The sequence below is a fragment of the Pieris brassicae genome, chromosome 10, assembly GCF_905147105.1.
Source record: "Pieris brassicae chromosome 10, ilPieBrab1.1, whole genome shotgun sequence".
Lineage (NCBI taxonomy): Eukaryota > Metazoa > Arthropoda > Insecta > Lepidoptera > Pieridae > Pieris > Pieris brassicae.
The window spans coordinates 17532416-17549737 of NC_059674.1; the positions used below are offsets into that span (position 1 = coordinate 17532416).

Here is a 17322-nt window from a genome sequence, read left to right on the forward strand (position 1 = left end):
CTGTGAATTTTAAATCGCTTTAATAACTACTCGGATGTAGCGCTCACGTCAAAGTTTAACCAACTTACTGACTTCGATTCTAAGTTGCAGTTTGTATATTCCCTAATTAAGTTTTGTAATTATTAACGCGTGCTGTCTTTGATACGTTTACATTATTATTGTGTTTACAAAGACGCCCTTACTCTTAGTGATGTCTCAAGGAATTTAATTAACTTCGTTAACTTCTAAATACTCTTAATGTCTTTGATACTCAGGCCCCCTTCCATTGACAAACAGGGGCGTGTATACGACAGTTGCTGTCAAAGTTTTATCAACCTCCACGTTCAGAAGTTGTATGGCAACAGTGATTTAGGCATGATAAAACAAATGGAACGGAGCGAGCCCGCATTGCGGGAACATCATACACTCATTTCTCATTGTCTGCCGGTACCTCGAGCGACGCTACAACTTTCCGCCGGCTAGCGCAGTTTAATGCATATTATAACGCTTTAAGCACTCTAAATGGGGTAAGCGGAAAAGTAGTATCACGGCAGACAGCGCACTCTTTATTGAAAGTGTAAACTGTTCTTTTTCAAAAGCCTTAAGGCACTAGTTAAACGTACAACTTATTTCCATGAGCGAGTTGAATATAAGAGCTGGCTATGCAGGCTATTTACTGTATTGGAAGGAAGAGCGTTAACTATAATGTTTATGCATTTAATTGCGTTCTAGTTTGCATCAGAAAGTTGTCAACGTTCTCTGCGACGCTCGGAGAGATTCGACTATTGAAGGCATAAACAAAATGGCATTATGGAAATTAAGCAACAGTAATTATCGCGGTACGTGGCTACAGCAGTAGGGGACGTCAAAGGTAACTCTTAAACAATTTAATATTCCACACGAGCATTTCAAACACCAACTCGAATGTGGCTCTTCTTTTTAGAAGTTCCGTTAACTCCCCATTCGTTAGATACCTACGTGAGTTTAATTTATTCGGTCTGAGAACGGTCTTCGGTATAGAAAACGATTTTGAGGAAAACAGCTGAAAATTGCTATACCGCAGGCTATTACCACTTGAAAGCGTTGTTTATAGCGAAGGGAATTTACCGCGCCGACATCCTGCGTGACGTTCAGTGGTCTGCCACAATCTCAAGGTGCATATATTTGTACTGAGTGCATTTCTATGTTTGTCTGACAGGTGCCGTATTATTTTAGTATATAACATAGTACTTACAAAAGTAATATATATTTTTTACTTATTTAAAAGAATCGTTGGCGCTACAACCTGTTTAGGCTTGGGTCTCAGATTTTTGTATCTATTTCATAATCGTTTGTCAATATTATAGATAAGTAGGTCGGATCGGTAGGTCGGATCGGCCGTGCCGTGTTCAAGCGTGGATTGGGGATCGAATCTACTACAGGAACAGGGATAAGAGTCACGCACTGAAGGTCGACACAGCTCTTGTTACCTATTTAGATTCAATAAAATCTGTGAGGCTCATTACATTATTCATTCATATGATATTTCATTTGTATTTAAATACGAAATATTTGAAGAAAAAAAAATCTTTTCGGCGTTGGAAAAAGAAACGGTTACGAGTCACATTTATCCGTTACGCGCCATCTTTTTCTTTTTCACCGGTTGATTTGAAGAGATTCGAAGTCATTAATAAGAAAAATATATAATAACGATAATAGTGCTACTCATAATGAAATTCTGTAATAAAATTACTATTAATAAGTTAAATGAATTTGTATTTATTGTATTATTAATTGTATTATTTGTATTTATATCTATTATAGTAAAAGCCTTTTGTTAAACTTTATCTAATTTAACTTTATGTAACCAATTTCTGTAAAGTTGCATCTAGTAGATCATTTTTAGAAAATTAAGGTCATAAAGTAGTTTCACTTTATACGTGTGTACACTAGTACACGCACACATTTTTATACACAAAAATATGTATGAAAATTGTTTGAATGAATGGTGAATTTAAAGGGTAAGAACTTACTTTCCAGTGACGCAATGACAGAAAGTGTCGGAGTTATTAATAAACTCGTTTGCATTACTTTCGAGATCTCACAACCCCTTAGGAGAAAGAAAAACTGTGGAAATGAAACGCGACTTTCAAAAAGGCTTAAAGAGAAATGCACTTTTTGCTACTTGCGAGAAAAACGGAATACAGTTCAAGTGTGCGGCTTAAAAGCTTTAGTGCTTTTAAAAGTTAATAAATAGCAAGTTGACAAAGTGTTAAGGAGGTGTTGTGTGCATACAAATAGTATAAACGGTTTTTCATGTCTAGCATGTCCCGCCATGAATGGAAGCGGTCGCTAATGTCGGAGTACCTTTATTCAAACAGTTGCATGCAGGGAATGGTGAACGTAGTCAATCAAAAGTATTCATGTGCACAGAGCAAGGCTATAATCTGTATTTACGATTCTGTGTTTAATTTGCCCGTTTTACACTTTGCAAAAGTAAAATTTAATGTTTTAAATTTCGAACAAAAATGCCCATGATCTATTTTCAAATTAAGTATATCACGATCTATGGTTAAAATAATGTATGTGTTATATATACACTTAGCAATGCATTTAAAAGTAAAATGTAATGTTTTAAATTTCGAACAAACAGGCCCATGACCAATTTTCAAATTAAGAATGTCAAGATCAATGGTTAAAATAATGTATGTGTTATATGTACACTGAGCAATGCATTTAAAAGTAAAATGTAATGTTTTAAATTTCGAACAAAAAGGCCCATCTATGTCAAGATCTATGGTTAAAAGAACTGATTTGTAAAATATTATACCTGTATCCTTCTATCAATTTTCAAAAATCGAATATACCGTGTCCGTGACAATTAACATGGAATATTCATGTTAACAAATCATAATCCATTGACAGCTGCCAAAATAAATCTTGGCGGGTCGAATATTCGTGACCCGACCCTTGGCGTGAAGCGTTATTCAATTACCGTATCACTCAAGTCAAAATTATTAATTCAATTTCGATGGTGATGTGCACTTAAGACACTTTGAAGTGTACTTAATTTTAGATAAGTGCTATATTATGTGAAAGGTAGGGTTGATATAGACGTAAAGGTTTCGTCCTTCTTTAGGTGTTAAGTAATAGTTTCTTAATAAATCTAATTTTAAGATATATTATAATAATTTTATGTGTATTTTAACTATACGTAACGAACTGTATGTTTCTGGTAAATTCGTATAAGGATTCTAGGCTTCAGATTTGTATTGACATACTGTAGCACTTAACGTAATTCTTGACTTTATTAATATAATATTCAAGCTAGTGGCGCTACAATCTTTTAAGATCATTTGACAATCTAATAGGCAAGTAGCATTCTATGTCTGACACACGCCGTCGACTTTTTGGGACTAAAGCAAGCTTTTTTTTTTACGATGTTTTCTTTCAAAGTTCGACCAAATGTTAAATGCGCACATAGAAAGAAAGTCCATTGGTGCACAGCCGGGGATCGAACCTACGACCTCAGGGATGCGAGTCGTATGCTGAAGCCACTAGGCCAACTCTGCACTGCTCTAAAGTTTGAATAGCTAGTCGTAAATGTCAGCATGTAAAAGACTTGGAATAACTTTAATAAATCTTACTTGTTCCAGCATAGTAGACTGTGTACTCCAATTGATGGCCCATCATGTCCACCTTGACGCGGTCTACCACCAGCCTCGTGAAGAACAGGTCTCGTTTGTAGTAAATTGGCTTTTCGTGTTCATGAGACACCGCACTATCCATCAACGGGTGAGATCTGAAATAAAAGATATCTTGGTATAGAGATATCTTTACTTTATAGTGTAAGTCCTTGTAAATTAATTCTTCTTACTGTATTTTATATGTGTTCAAAATTTCCGTAGATAGATACCCCATAGAATACATAGTTGACTGCTATGAAAAAATATGTTTTAGTATATTTTCTTCTATCTACGGTATACAAACTATTGTATCTAAATATCTAAATGATAATTTAGCTAAACATAAATGTTACAAAAAATTAAATAAAAATACATTAAATTTTTGTTAAACTGAAAAAAATTACCCACCAAACAGCGAATGAGGTACGAGATAGGCACTTAACAATACTTTCTTCGAAATTTATCAGCCCACTACCGAATATATCGAACTCCGGATCAGGACTATTTAATTCATTATAATCGCAAAGAATTTCGAATGAAAGTGCGTAGGTAGGTTAGTTTTCACAGAATTTTACTGATTCTGTAGATGGGAATAAGTAAGGACTACGGATGTTAGTGTCCTGTAAGTATTGAGTGTTTGTTTTTGTAAACATTGGATGAATATTTCCAGGAATAAATGAGGTTTATTAATATTAAACATAATTCCCGTATTTGTCGTTTATATATTGTTTTTTAAACTGTTTCATAAAGCTGGTTACTTTGAAGATATCGCTTAGTAACCCCTTTTTTAATGAATGAATTTGAAGTATGTGAAGTGCAAAAAATATTTGAAATAGTTCCGTTTTATTTCCACATGTAAATAGTTGCTAATTGTCAAAAATCACTAGCTCCTAAGAAAACTATAATTAAAGGTGTTTCGTAATAACATATGATTAACACTTCAAACGTATTTACCTAAATTGCCTGCGTTATGTGATAATGTCAAACGCAATCCGTCTCGGACAGTGTAAAACCCTTTCAACAAACCCACTTATTTAATTAAAATTTCCACTGAATTGTTATTCCCATGTTTCAGGTGAAGTGTAAAAATCTCAGCGTTTCCACGTAAAGTGTGGAAAAAAAATAATTGAACGCTCGGCGTGAGTGTCGTAATTAAGAGTACGTGTCGCTAGATAAAAGTGAGGCTCAAGTGTCTGCCAACTGGCAACACTGTATGCGATCGCGAACTTTGTTTATGTACGTCAACCGTAATGCGCTCTACGTGTCTTGAGACAGATTGTAATTGCCAGACGCGAAAATGATCCTTTATACATGTAATATAAGAGATTGTTTTGATGGCATTCATTAGTAAGGCACTTGTGTGCTAATTTTAAAGAGGTGTATATAAAACTTCAAAACAGTTGCTGTATACTGTGAATATCTTGTTTTCGATGACGCATCTTATGTTTCCTCTGTGTGGACTGGACTGTCTACGGTCTATAATATATATATTTGTAAGAAATTAGCTTTAGGTTGGACTCCGTAAGTATATACGTACTTTAAAACGTATATGTTGCGTTTACAAAAATAGACATTACTTAATTAAGTCAAAGGTCACACTGAAAATTGCGAAAATACAAATCTGCTTTAGCACTTTACTGGTGGTGGTTCTCTGTGACAATCAAAATCCTACTGTGGAACTCCAACTAAAGGCTGTTTTAGCGCAGAGGAATCAGTCACCCACGTAGTCCTGGAATGGCGAGGCTGTGGCTGAACAACAAAAATCCACCACGAACAGTGAGGTCACCCCGCGAAGCCTGTGAAGTGCACGGGAGGCTTCTGTGCTTCTGGAAGGAGTAAGGCTGGCTAAATTAGCCAGTACTTAACGCACAACGGACTAATTACGAGTGTGAGTGATGAGTCCACCACACCATACCAACCCCAACTAAATTCTTCTATAGTAGTAAATGTATTTGTATAATTCTTACCGTATAAAGTTAAGAACAGTGTCTGGCAACGACGAAGTATCGTTGACGCAGGTTCCAGGCCTGGGTTCTGGTACTTTGCTGCTGATAACTGGCAACCAGGCGGAGCTTGATGTGGCTTGTTCCTTGAATTTACCCTCAAAGGCTTTTTGGATGTCTCCTATTGTAAAAGTGCATATTGCGGATCCCATCAGACCAGTGGATGCGGTGGTGAAGACTCCATAGAAGCGGTTATCGTCACCAGGTACTTTGTAAATGCTCTCTGTGGAAAAAGAGAAATATTTATTACACTGCAACAAATTTTTATTCAGAAGCTTAACCAACATTTGTGGCCCAGCTCTTAATTAACTCTTTTTGTCTCATTGTGGTTACGTTGCGATGAAAAAAGACTGATTTAGTTTTTATAAATAAGCAAAATTTAAATGAGCAAATATACAGTATATTGGAAAAGTTACTTCACAATAATGCGGATAAGCGGAAGTTCGCGCCCCAAACACATTGTTAACTCAAATAGGTTAATAAAGATTTTATTTATTTTATTATCGGGAGCAGAAATTAAATTTGCTCTTAAACGTAACGGCAAACATAAAACAGATGGGGTATTCTATTCAGGTCCTGTTTCGCATTTAATGTGTCCCGCGGGAGTCGGGCTGAAATTCAGAAAGCGTACTCGGCTTCGGATTAGGCGTTATATTAGTTAAAGGAATCCTTACTTGGGTTTAATTGATTTTCTATTGTTTTGTATTATTAATGTTTGGGGGGATATATTTGTCTATGTACTTGATGTTACCTCTATATTCATGAGTGTTGAAGCCTCATACATTGAGTGTTTTGACTGTATAACTCTCGTTTTTAAACAAGGTTCTGGGCTGATTTAAATAATTGAGTAATACTGTTTAAAAATAAATTACATACTGTCAACAGCGAAATTATCACTTAAAAAAACGGAGAATTTTGTGTTAAAATTAAAGAAATACATAGAAATTTATGAAACGCGTCAAGTTGTTATTTTTTTATTGAAAATTATAGATCAGGGAAATAGTGAGTATAATAAGCCAGAAGTTGTTTCGTATTTCAAGATATAATAGTAATAACCAAAAAAGTTACATGAATCAAGTTGTTAGACCTCCCGAAATCCAATTATATCATCCATCAAAAAGCAGTTATATTAAATACGCAAGAATAGCCCATAAAAAACTATATTCATTTGGCTTAGGCCCACGTGCAACAGTGTACCAGGATTGATTCATTCAAAACTGAGCTAAAGTAAACAGTTACCATAATAATAATAGCCTTTTATTTTAGATAAGTCACACTTAAACACATTTTCTATCATCTCATTATTTTTATATTTGTGGGCCCTTTTCTGGCAAAGGCCTCCTCCAAATACCACCATCCCGTTTGCACTGTGGTACTGTCTGGTATGTACCAGTTGGGTGTTTAAAATAATTGAGAATTTTAGGTTTACTCTATAGTCTACAGTAACCACTAGCATACACCAATGTTAATTGCTTTGTAACGAATGAATGTAATGCAGTTGAAGAGAGTGCCTACGTCCGGCTATATTCTCGGGGCGTAACTGGGACGATTTAGGAAATCGCCACGCTTAAACTAAGAAAGCCTCAGTGAGCAAAATATACAGCCTTGGCTCGTACAGTCATATAAAAGCGTTCATCAAAGTACACAATAATACAATATACGTAATCTAATTTATTACAAACCCAATAACAATTATTCTGAACGTCAGTTTGCGATCCAATTAATTTTAACTATTGCGGCTGTCAAACTTCACTCGAAAGTTACTACGATTAGTTCTAAGATAGTAGATGTCGCTTAAGCGTACAATGTTTGAATAATATTGGTATCAAGGCGGGCTTAATTTGACACATGCTATATGGATATTTTGGACCAATATCGTACAATGATATTTGGGAGAAACTTAGACTCAGGACATCTCAGATTTATTAATGTGCTTAAATTTTTTTATAGTAGATCAGCATTCTAGGTTTGAAGGTTTTCAGTTTTTCGTTCAAGGAATTTTCATCATATACATACGTAGAAAAAAGTAATTTGAATACACCATACACTCAGGGTCGCTCGCTTAACCTCTAGGTTATATTAAGTACGTTCTTTAAAAATAATGATTCCCTGACATGTTCATGTCCATTAAACAACAAACCTTAATCTAGATTTAATTTTAGAAAATGAATAGTTTTCACAAAAGCTTATAATTAAATTTTTTCACTTAGTCAAGGATGTCAACTAAGCTTAAAATTACTAGGAGAAGACGCTTACTTTTTATTAAAATAATTAATTAATAAAAATTAAATTTTAATTAATTATAAAAGAAAACCACTTCAAAGGTTGCTATTAAAACAAATAAAACAGAAAGCGATTTATCATTTATACACGTTTAAGATGTTTGCGTATAACGTATTTTTATATTAAAATGTTTTAAATTATATTAGGAAAAAAATATAAGCATTGCCTCGAACGGTCATAAATAACATTCGTATTAAATGAGAAAGGCGTAAACGATGTTTTGGGAAAAGGCGGGAACATATTTTACAAACATAACACGAAACAGTTGTCAAAACGAAAGCTTAGCGCGTGTCGACTGCAAATATAATTTATTTTCGACCTTCTTTTTAATTCTTATCTACGCTATTTTTGTTAAATAGGATAACGCAATTCGTATACTGATAATATTAATAAGTTTACAGATTACAAAGCATGGTATATTTAGTTAATTACCTTAATCAGCAGGTGATCTCTAACCAAAAAGAAACTTTGTGATTTAAAGCGAGTGACGGAGAGTTTTTTGCCAGTTCGTCTCGTTCTACACCCGTGGTAGTTAATTTAAATTTAGAATTATTATTTTTACTGAAGTGTTCATTAAGTTATCTACTATATGAATCAATGATATTTTGATCGCTTAATCCCGTACATTCTGGGCAATTCACTGGTATACATAATAACTATTTTGTTTATCTGATATATATATATGTTCGTTTTATAAAATATATTAAATGCACACATAGAGAGTCCGTTACTGCTCAGGCAGGGATCGAACATACCACCTTAGAGAGAGTCGCATACTGAAGCCACTAGGCCATGCTACGAGTAGTCAGTAAAAGAACAGAAACATTTCAAATAGCCTTGCTCTGTATTCACAATAACAGGTTTATTAAGCAATAAAAATAAGTGCTTTAAAGTGAATTATTCAAACGGAAAATGCTTAAAAATCGCGCATATTCATAATTACCTTTCATTGCATGTGTTCTAGTTTTTTCCATCTATAATAGTCTATTTATATCATAGTCATTACGTCTGAATCTAGGTCGTTATTATCGTGAATAAAAATCCTTTTTTATAAGAACATTGTAGCTTAATTTTAATCTAAACATGCCGAAGCGTAGCTCTAAGAATACTGTTAAAAACGTAACTATGTGTCATAAGGCCTTCGTCTCAAGAATAGTGTATTGGTACCCCTATGTTTATAATTTGTTCTTAACAATTTTATGATGACGATATCTGGGTCTGACAAAATGGTATCATAAATAAATATTACAGACACGATATATACAAAACAAAAGAAAAACTTTTTAACAAAATCACAAATTACAGTTATATATATTTATGTTAAAATTCATAAAATGTTGCTTTTAAATAAAATAATTAAATATGTGATACAAATAAATACGTCTATTTGTTTATTGTCCGTTGTTTTTAAAAATATCTCTTCTTTTATCACAATTTATTTAGCTTAATTGAGTGAAGGACCTCCTATTACAGCCTCATAAGTTATGCACGAAATGCAGGGTACAGCGTTAGAAGCACGTTAATATTATATGAAGATGGGAATCTAGAATTGGCCGTGCTTAAATCTGTGTGCACCATTGAAACTCCGTATTTGTACGGGATTGACAATCAATATTTGCATTGCCGAAGGGGAGTGTAGTTAAATTTAAGCCTGAGAATGTTTAAGATCGCTTAAGTCGGACAAACTTGTTGACTTTTGTGAGCGTTTATAGATTTTTGAGTTTCCGAATGTTACACTGTAAATACAGATTTTTTTTGTATGAAAAAAGAATGTCTATATAAAAATCTGCGTTGCTTAAGTAAGTGTATTATATAGACAACTTGAATGCGAAATTTAGGACCTAATCAAGTCAAAGGGAATTTTAGAAAACATTATTATGCTTTCAACAAAAGACTATTTATACATTTACATCTAGAAATTCTTGCTAAGTAGCATATTTAATTGATGCGTTTAATAAATGACTCAGAGTGGATACAATGTTGCAATTATGATATATTTGCACCTCTTTATCATCACAAAGTTACGGTAAATTAAGGCAACTGAAAATATACCACGCTTACAAAATAAAAAAGGTAATTTTTTTGTAGTGTTCTATATTATTCCATTATTGGCATACGGGCCGGAGGCTCTACAGATTAACCAGATGGCTTGCAAGTGTTTTGCCAGCATTTGAGAAAGAGGCACGCTCTTTTCTCGAAGGAGCCTAAGAAGTGGATCGGAATTACCGCGACGGGCAGCTGGTACCACATAGTGGTGGTTAGCGGCAAAATATGCCTTAAAAACCATCAGTTGTGATAAGATTGTCTTTTATTAAAATAGCTTTTACACATTAAGAAAACCACTTTTTGAACGGATTAAAGCTATGTATTATTATTAAAACTTATAGTTATTTACATAATTCTAAATTTTAAATTTTTTTCGACGTTTCGCGTACTTTTCAGCGTGCGTGGTCATGGTGACTGAAGACGACAGGTGTTAAATGTCAAAAGTACCACAGCTGCTGAGAAAGTTGTTTTATCTGTATTTATTGGCCCGAAGTTGGTATCGACTAAAAGATGACGGGTTTTTGCAAAAATGTCTCACCGTGTCCTCTGTTTTCACGGATTGTTTGTCTTCGGGTTTTAATTTGGATATTATTGGATCCCAGGTGTTTGATAATTCAATAGAGAAGACGGCCTAAAATCTTACCTATTATATATCTTTATAACGCAAATATAAATGTCGTGTATTGGATACAGCACTTGAAAATAAAAATGCACTTAAAGTAATCATATTTTATTGAGATTTATATAGCAAGAATTAAATCTCATAAAATCAAAACCTGTCTAACAATTGTGACAGGACATGGTGTCCATTAAAATATTTTTTTAGTTGAGCGTATGTTGTTCGGTGTTTCCAAGAATATATTTATTTTATATTAAACTAGGTGTTTACTGTTTATATTATAAAGACGTAAACATTAGGTATTATTATAATAATGATTAAACGGCAAATACACGCTCGTTATAATTTAAAATAGAGAAAACGATGAATCATTCCATTCTTAACTTAGGTTGTGTTCGAATGAATTTCACACTACGTATATTTGCGTAAAGTTACAAACTTACACTTGCTTGTATGACGCAGTCTGAATCAGCAACCATCCTGCTTATAAAATCGAATCGCACAAGGTTTATGAAAAACAGTACTACAACTCTTTTGGATTTATATTATAAGTGAAATAATAATACTTACGTATTTCATTAAAGTAGAATGGAAACTCTCCAGGAATACTGCAGTTCAGTCTGGCTTTGAGATAGGTAGCCCAGTTCTGGCTGAGTATATTCTTGCCTCCAGTATCACGTTTGCAGACTCTTGCTACTCGGGAGTAGACTGCCTTTCCACAGTTTATGTATTCTACCGCTGTCTCCCGAAAGAAGAACAACACGTATTCGCCAACGTCGAAGGATCCAACGAAGTTCGGTTCTAGAAAAATATGTATACTATTAGTTCTTCTATCAATAAATAACATTAATTATGATTTATGACTATTGGAAATAGGAAGAATATTTAAAATACATTATTTTCTTATAATTTAGGCGTAAACAAAGTAATTTAATGCTTAATAATATAAGAAGTAGTTTTGGTTTATTTCCTTTACTTTAATAGAATCTATAGACTCTAAATACACATAACATTGTCTATGAGGTATCAGAAAAGCACACAAGTTTCTTGGAAATGTGGGAATAGGGAATAAATGTCCGATTGTCACATGAAGATTTAAATCAAATATAAAAGATATTAATTTAATCAGACGTGATAATAAAGTTGGCCGGCTATAGTATCAAATTGCTATTATTCTTTGATATGCAATAAATATTAGATGAAGCCATGTCTCTATTATACCCGATAGAGGGCGTTCATAATAAGCACTCATTTGCCGGCTCGGAATGAAATCGACACGTGTCAAGGATTAAACACAAGCTATTTCTATGCAATAATAGGTTTCCCACCAGTGAAATTAAATGCGAGAATTACAACCCAATAAGCCTTGGAATATTAGTAGCTATAAATTATTTGGAATCGTAATTAGCCCGGGTTCCAAAGAATAATTTCATTTAAAATATTTAAATGCTTCTGTATAGAAAACTCACGAAGAAAGACTTTGGGAATAAAGCAATCTAACAGTCTTGAGTGCTTAGAATGGTTAGGTTAGAATTAGTTGTTGATAAAATAATATTAATGTTATTTTCTTTAAAATTTGGCCTGGATTTACGCCGTATTCCTATTAATAATGAAATATAATATTAGTATCTGTAGGAATTTTTGAAGCAGTGGTCAGTTGAAAATGGTATGAAAACAAGTAATGTGTTAATAAAACCTCAATAATACAACTTCAACTGAAATAATTATCATAAATAGTTTGCACATTTCAATTCACACACGCAAATAATATCACGAACAGTAATTTTATTATGCACTCATTATATTAATTACAAAAGCAGAAATAAAAATACAAATAACACGATATTCGGCAAAGCGAAATTTACCGTTCCATAATTTCTATACGGAATACTCAGGAAAAACAAATTAACGAAAGATTGGAGGCATATAAACGTTCATTAGAGCGAAAACGGTCTAATTTCGATAGTTTAGCGGAACATGGAACAATTTCTGTTTAATTCCTATAATATGACTGGAACAATTATTGTTCTAATGATAAGCACTCGTGGTTAGCTCCCAATACAAGCTGACTTTAATGATTATCAATTAATTTGACGTAAATTAGTAGCGTTCAACACTTGCTCTAATGAAATGGAGAAATTAATGCTTCGGCTATGTAATTAGGTTACGGATTCTGGAATTGATTATTTCAATAATTTATGAAGTAATTATACAATTTGTGTCTGTAATTTGGAATAAGATCACTATGAAATTTAAATTCTGTAAAGTTTTGTGATCTATGTGAAAATATATCTGTTGTCATAGGTCAAAATATGATAAGTCATACTGAGAAACAATGTAATTCTCATTGCCTGTCTATGACTATAGATATAATATATATGGCGTTTTTTTAACAGTGTACTAGAGGCTACTTGATGTTTCATTTCGCTGTGACATTATGAGGCTAGGCGGTGTCGGTTGTTTAAGAGTTTGTTTGCTCTTTTCTTGAAGGACCCTAAATCGAATTGGTTTGGAAATACTTTACGCAGTTCCACGTAGTGGTAGACAAAGAGTAATGTAAAATGCAAACTTGTGAACAAAATTTTAAACGTATACTTACTGTCCAGCCATTTTGAATCATATTTAAGAGTTCGCTTGAAGGAGAATTCCCGCCTGCCCGTAGTAAGGTTGTGTAGGTCGGTTCTAAAAATGACCGTGTCAGCCTTTGTGAATTCGGCGTTGGTGCCGGAGTACAAAGCGGGCAGGGAGCCAGGATTGCCTCTTTCCACCCACAGCGCCGTGGAGTTGTCCGCCGGGTCGTAGGGACACTTGGCAACACCCATGCCGATCCCTGGCACGTATTCATGTCGAGGCAGGTGCGTCAGGTTCGACTACAACAAAACAATACCGTTTATTTTTATCGGCGCTCCGAATGAATACCTGTATAACGCGTAAATAGCCATTTGCATGGAATTGTTTTCCGACCCTCGTTCTGAAACAGCCGTAAAAAGTTAAATATTAAAAAAAAACACGCGCAAACACTCCGATTTTTACGCGCTATTAATCAAAGGCGTTTTGAAAAACACATCTAACGAGTGGATTTATGTGTCTGCCGTAACTGCCCTCGTACTTGAAAACACATTTGCTATTAATTTTACTTAAAACTCCATGTCCGTTCCACGTCCGAGCGATTTATTGACCGAAGCGTATTTAAAAAGACGCTTGAATATTTTTCAACATGGACGTCCCGCGGTCTCCTCTATTAGTATAATGCGATGGGAGGCGGGACCGTTTTCAAAATTATCATAAAATTACTAAATGTAGCATAAACGTGGGGTGGGCAGTGAGGTTCGCCGGCGTGGATTGAGACTTTATGTAAATTTTAACGATGCCGCGACCATCGGAGGCACCTGTGACCCTCACGTCCCTTCCCTCGCTTCACCTGACGAAAACCTATGTCGTTTTTATTTCAATAAGCCGAGGATTAAATTAGACTGGAGGAGGCACCCGCTGTTACCGCCTGCTGGGCGCCCCGGGCTTTCCCTCATTCACTGTAAGTTAAAGATCGAGAAAGATCTTAAACAAACGATTTAGCATGTCGACACGCCATACAATAGCGTTTAACCCATTTCTGAGCGCACGAAACATCCTATTTGGTAATTCCATGTAAAAAAGGGTGTATTGAGCTCTTAAGAATATTTTAAAGGGTGCGAAAGTAACAATTGTTACAACAAGGCTTGCAAACAAGATGGTAAGTAGGTACATTATTTTACGGCGAGGGCAAAGAAAGGCCAGAATAAACAAGCAAATGGATCGAACGGAAAAGTCTTCCCCTGTAGAATAAGAAACTTTGTGGACACCCGCAACCTTCATTAGACCCTTGCTTTGTTTGTTTACGAAATTACCATCCTTAAAGCTTTTCAGTGACGGAATGAAGCGTCCGGTGCCGGTAATGATTACGCATTGAGTGAAAGTTGGCCTGAGGACTTACATCTCTGTACCCTAATTTAAATATTGTGCTGGTATAAATTCCTTGATTGAACATTTCGAATTTTTGTATAGGAAATATCATAAAACTCATCTTTTGGACTTGAATGTGTAATTTAAATACACAAAAGATTTTATGACATCTCCTTCCATTAATTCTAACTTAAAGTTACCTAGTACAGACGAATTTCGTTACTGTTTACAATAACAATATTATTATAATATATTATATTACATGTTAGCGCTATTGTCTAATAAGTCTAGTATTTACTGTCTAGCGTCTGAAATATTAACTTGAGATCAAAGAATAAGGTGTCTAAACTATCACTTTAAGCTTATAAGGTCGTTTACTTTGATGTCAAAAATGCAAATTGAAACTTAATACATTTCGTAAATTATATTCGTACCCCTAGCTTTCGAGCACACAAAGGCTAAATTGCAAGGCGGGGTAAAGTTTGGAAAGCGTGTCACTATCAGCCAATGACTAAAGGCCGATCTGATATTGTCATATGATTAACAATCGATATCTTAAGGATGTCTTCATTGGCTATAAATCTGAGGGCTTAGCTTAATAAAAATACATTAATCAAGAATTACTCAATATCCTTAAGAAGAGTTCTAGGAGAACCGGCTAAAAAAATAATGCTTAGAACGAACATACCTTATTTTATATTTGCTTTTCCGAATTATATTTGTTGTTGTTTGTTTCGTTTGTAAATTTTATTCATTTGCTATGCATTCTTAGCAATTGAGGGATTTTTGTTTTCGACGGAATTGTTTTTTATAAATAAATTATTTTTTCTATAGTAATATAAATGGTATAAAAGCTCTTTTCCTCGCTGTTGTTATGATTCCGTTTCGTTTTTTGTAATTGAATTATAATTGAAATAGTTTGAATTTTATGTGCTGTGGCCTTCATGCAAGGTCTAACACCTTAGTGGCGTTTGGTGATTTCAGTACTCTAAGTTAATTTAATATATTATGAAGAAAAAAAGTAAATTCATTCGCGGTTGCGTTACAACTATTGACTTTGATTGATTGGTGTGACCGTGCACAGCCGCGGTTCAAATGTATGTAGTATGTTTACTCTAAATTTGTTACGTTGACAATTTGTTTACCTACACAGGTTGTTAACGAACAATTCACTGGAATGGTTCGTAAATTAAGCGAGATTTTTATTTATAGAACAGCTTATCTATTATAATATTCTAGACAGAATAGTGTAAGACAGTTTGTACATTATGCTAAGAGAAGATCGTGTCAGCTATTTGCGAAAGATTTTGCATAACTTAGACTTTGAACTTTGTCCTCGTCTAAAATGAGCGGCAATTACGCAAGAGTACAATAGTTTAAGTTTGAACAAGATGTTAGAAATCAGTAATTTTATAAGATTCTGATATGGTGATTAAATACTGCATGGATAAATATTCCATGTTTAAATAGTCTTAATGGAATAAAAATGCTTCAATCTATTTAATACATATGGTGATTGCTACAAGTCTCTGTAGAAAATATTATCACTCAGTCACGTTTAAATTATTTTTATAGAAATGGAGCGACTTTAAATAGATACACTATTTATTATTATTTTAGTTTTAGTTATTATTTCCTTTTTTTTCCTTGCTTATGTTCTAATATTATTGATGTATGTTAAATTTGTGATGTTGAATTTTCTTATATAATTTTATGCAAACAAAAAAACTTTGAAACATTTAAAACGTTACGGAGGCATTGCCTGCATATAACCTACTTGTAAATTCCAGGACCAGGTTTAATGACTACTTTTTTTGGATTAAATTACTTACAATAAAAAATCATTGAACCTCGTCGAATATAAATAAGACATACAAAAATTGAGATGTTAATCGCAAGGTAAGAAATAATAAAAATAATTTGCTAAACTGCTTAATGTACTTGTAACGAAAACAACTTTAAAATGTTCTCGCCGTAGTTTTATTATCACAGAACAAACTGAAGCTATTCGAGCGAAGATATTGGATCCTAATTTTGAATGGGACCGAAACCACACCTGAGCTCGCTGTCTGATGTACGCGAATCGATTGGTTCTCGGCTCTACCAATGTTATGACTTTTGTTAGTTTTTCAATTATTTTCCATATAGAATATAATAAAATGGATACGAGAGAACGTGGTTATGTTTTTCAGTCACACGAACAGTTAAACCGCTAGTTTGATACGATGTGTATTTGGTAGGGTTAGGGCTGGATAAGATGGCAATCTACCAATTGCCAATAGCTTTGCTAAAAAGGCATATTGGTAGGTATTTTCTTTAGGAGTACTCTTATATTTAATAAGATATATACACAGCTGGTTCTACAGTTTAAAATAATAATAGAGCCTGTTTATTTCCAATCCAAATGTTAACAATTTATTTAAATTATATAATACATTTGTTTTCTTGTAACCCGTTATTCTTATTTCGTTGAGTAGCATTGACAAAGCCTGGTGAAGGTCTTTATCCAAGAAAGAGTCACGTTTCACGGATAAAGACCTTCCCCAAGTTCTAGCAATAACTTTCTTTCTCCATTCCTGCTATCGCCTATGTCTTCTATACACATTTTTCTAGGGCGTCCCCATATCCTTCTGCCCTTGGTCCTTTCCATATAGTTGTCTTATTTATATATAAATAAGTTATCTTACAGCTACACACATCACAAAAGAAAACACTTAGATAATATACAGAGCCCAAACAGATTAGTCAATTAAGTACATTAATAACAAAAAAATACAGTCTTATCTTT

At 33.9% G+C, this 17322-nt stretch overlaps 1 protein-coding gene across 4 annotated transcripts in view; it reads right to left on the bottom strand.

Annotated features, from left to right (window-relative positions):
* LOC123715019 (semaphorin-2A) overlaps window positions 1-17322 on the bottom strand; it is a 347042-nt gene that overhangs the window by 19739 nt on the left and 309981 nt on the right. For all 4 annotated transcript variants that reach the window (XM_045669800.1, XM_045669797.1, XM_045669798.1 and 1 more), the window contains 4 exons: window positions 13195-13465; window positions 11166-11396; window positions 5612-5870; window positions 3606-3760 (listed from right to left, as the gene is read on the bottom strand). In XM_045669800.1, coding sequence (XP_045525756.1) covers window positions 3606-3760; window positions 5612-5870; window positions 11166-11396; window positions 13195-13465 — 916 coding nt within the window. The remainder of the gene's footprint in view (window positions 1-3605; window positions 3761-5611; window positions 5871-11165; window positions 11397-13194; window positions 13466-17322) is intronic.